Genomic DNA, 2,965 nt, shown 5'->3' on the forward strand with positions numbered 1-2,965 from the left:
CTGCTGCTTTGGGGCTTGCACCATGTTTTGTGGACAAGCTTAGAAAGTATTGGAGCGAGAATGATGAATGGCCAATCAAGCCAGAAACGCTTATAAAAATCAATAGCTTTAGTGGCTATATATTTCAAGACATTAGCATCTGATGCAAACTACATCAAAAAGAAAACATTATTTAATGGAAGCTTCAAGCTTAATTCGGAGTCTTTCTAACGTGAGGCAAAGTGGCAGTAAGAAGCTGACGTCTGACCTTGACATAAAGTCTAACAGTAGACACATAAAGGTCCAGCTGAAGATGAAGCCGAGATAAAGCTAATACAGGAGGATTCAATAACCTCATCACAGTCTATTCTTCTTCCTTATGCCCCTCTTAAGCCTGAGAGATCCTTACTTAACCTCCTAAACATATGCTGCCTTCTCTAAGTCTCTCCTGAACCCCGAAGCCTCCCCCATACACTCCCTTTACAATCCCACAACAGGTATACATATTAAACACATGCTTGGTCCTTTCCTCGGGAGACAGATGGTAGGATGGTGACTGGAACATTAGTCTTGCTAGCCAGATATTGGCACAGTTTAAATGGAGACCAATAAATACGCAGAGTTTTAAAAGAACAAACATCATTCAAGGTAACAATACAATTCAAGAAAAAAAAAGTAATGAAATCTATACATGGTAACAAAATTAAATTGAAAATACTGACAAAAGGCAGCTCAAACTAATAATTTTTAATAGACATATATATTTTTCAGCCATAAAAAGTATTATTTTTAAGCAAACATGTTATAGAAGTACAAAAGTGAGCTCATGTTGTCTATGTATATACATAGTCCAGAACAATTATTGCTTTGGAAAGAGGAAGAGAAACTGGAAAGATAGCTCAGTAGTTACAGTTACATGTGTAAGTACTGCTATTTCAGAGGCCTGGGATTTAGTTCCCAGTCCCCATGTTGGGTGGGAAATGACACACCTCTTGCTTCTGTAGACCAGCAGAAATGTTCACATACACATTATTAAAGTAACAAAGAATATTTTTTAAAAAGAAGGAAAAGCAAAAAAAAAAAAAAGGGAGAGAGATATGATAGAAATGAGGTCTAAATTAAGAGCTTAATTTTATGTAAAACACTTTGGTTCTAAGCAAATTTGACAGGATACATTTGTTAAAGCATGACACCAAATGCCCTGGTGTTACAATATTCTACATTCTTTTCACTAAGTCTAAATGTTTCCTATTACTTCTTGCCTAAATAACTTTATTATTAGCCGCTGACAAAAATTAGAACATGTCCGGGCTCATCTGATGAGACTGTTTCAGTCATGAGATGCTTTCTCTTTACTGAACCCTCCTTTGGTGCCAGTTGTTACTATCACCATCAAATGTCTGTCATCTTGACTCTAAACCTGATAACTCTGCTCTTGGTCCAGACTCTCAGATTTTAGAAGCAGCTTCAATCTGAGGCAAAGTCACTTTCCACAGTTCGGTTCTCTGAAAACCTTCCGTCTTCCCCTGAAAATCAAGGGCCAGGTGTGAAGTAGCCACATACTCGACTTTTTGGCCGACTGAACAGCACAGGAAAGTTCGCACTGGTCTCGAGAAGGGTGGCCTCGCGGGGGCATATATGAAATTTAGAAAAGGAGATGGCAATATGAAAAAAACCAAGGTCTAATCACCAAAGTCAGCACAATCGTGAATATTTAACACTAGAATTCAGATGTTCTAAAGAGATGGAGCGACCGTATTCAAGTTTCACTTGGAATACCACATTACAAAAGAATTATTTAAAAATAAGTAAAACGGTATCGGTGGAAACGAAAAATTACAAAGAATATCTAAACTATTGAATGATTCTCTGGTTGTTCCTGATAAACTTCAATGACCTCTTCCTAAGCTGTTGAATGACATTCCCCAGCCCCGCCTCCGGTTTGTTCATGATAAACTTCAATTACATCCTCCTCCTCCATCCCTAGCTCTTTTGGAGTGTGGTTATCAGCAATCCTCTGGCCTTCGAAGAGAAACTTCAGGGAATTCACCGAGAAGCCCAGTTTTTGGTTGTATGAGTCTTTGAGTTTCTTGAGCTGGGTGGTCATTTTCACTTTGAAGTGTAACTCACTTCTATCTTGTCCAATAACTTTGACTTCAATAACGTCTTTCTTATCCTTTAAGGCCCAACTTGAAGAGTTTGGCTTTTGGCCAGACATGACGAAGAAGACTTCCCCGAGGAGTCACTGGGAGTTACTGCCGTAGCCACCTATGACAGAGAGCGTAGAACATCTGAGGTTCGCTGATGCGTCTCCTCACAAAAGCTCGAACAGTGGCTGGAGGAATTTCCTGTACAGCTTGTGTCACTTCCGGGTTCCAGTGGGTTAGCGTCATAACCTAACCACAATGGGGGGAGAGGAGTGAGGTAGCAGGTAGGCAGGCAGGCAGGCTGGGACAATCCCACATCTCAAGCCACAAGCAAGAAACAGGGCACGCTCTATTTCATATTATTTTTTACGTTAACATTTAAAAGTAAGCCATGAAAGAGGAGAGCTTGCTCAGTTTTAAAATGAAAGCGTCACCCAAAAGCATTGGTTTAGCAATGTAGTGGGGGAATGGAACACAATTCGTGCTATTAAGAGTTAAAGAGCAAGTGAAATCCCATTAAAATTTTTTATCCCTCTAGAGAGATCACTTAGGGAATAATTAATATGCTCTTGGTGAAAATGAATGTTTTTCTTAATTACAGTAGCAAAGATGATTACGAATAAAAAAGGAAATCCCATACACAATCATTCACATCTGAAGCCTACATACATAATTTACACATAAACACCAATGGCCACATAATACATAATTTTTTTTAACACATCTCTGTACGGATTGGTATACACTTACTACTTGTGAACCTTTCTGCTTTTTATAGTTGATTTTGATATAAAATTGTTGGCACTTGTATAGTCTCTTCATCAACCGATTCGCAACTA

The 2,965-nt window shown here is 38.8% G+C and overlaps 1 protein-coding gene across 1 annotated transcript; it reads right to left on the reverse strand.

The window, feature by feature from the left end:
- Nucleotides 1-1,882: 1,882 nt before the first annotated feature.
- Nucleotides 1,883-2,197, reverse strand: LOC311593825 (small ubiquitin-related modifier 1-like; the record flags this gene model as incomplete). The annotated part of the gene is made up of 1 exon (XM_084775228.1): nt 1,883-2,197. The coding sequence occupies one exon, from the start codon at nt 2,195-2,197 to the stop codon at nt 1,883-1,885; it is 315 nt and encodes a 104-aa protein (XP_084631354.1).
- Between the last annotated feature and the right edge of the window lie 768 nt (nt 2,198-2,965).

This window comes from Acomys minous, assembly GCF_964271855.1.
Source record: "Acomys minous genome assembly, chromosome: 3".
Classification (NCBI taxonomy): Eukaryota; Metazoa; Chordata; class Mammalia; order Rodentia; family Muridae; genus Acomys; species Acomys minous.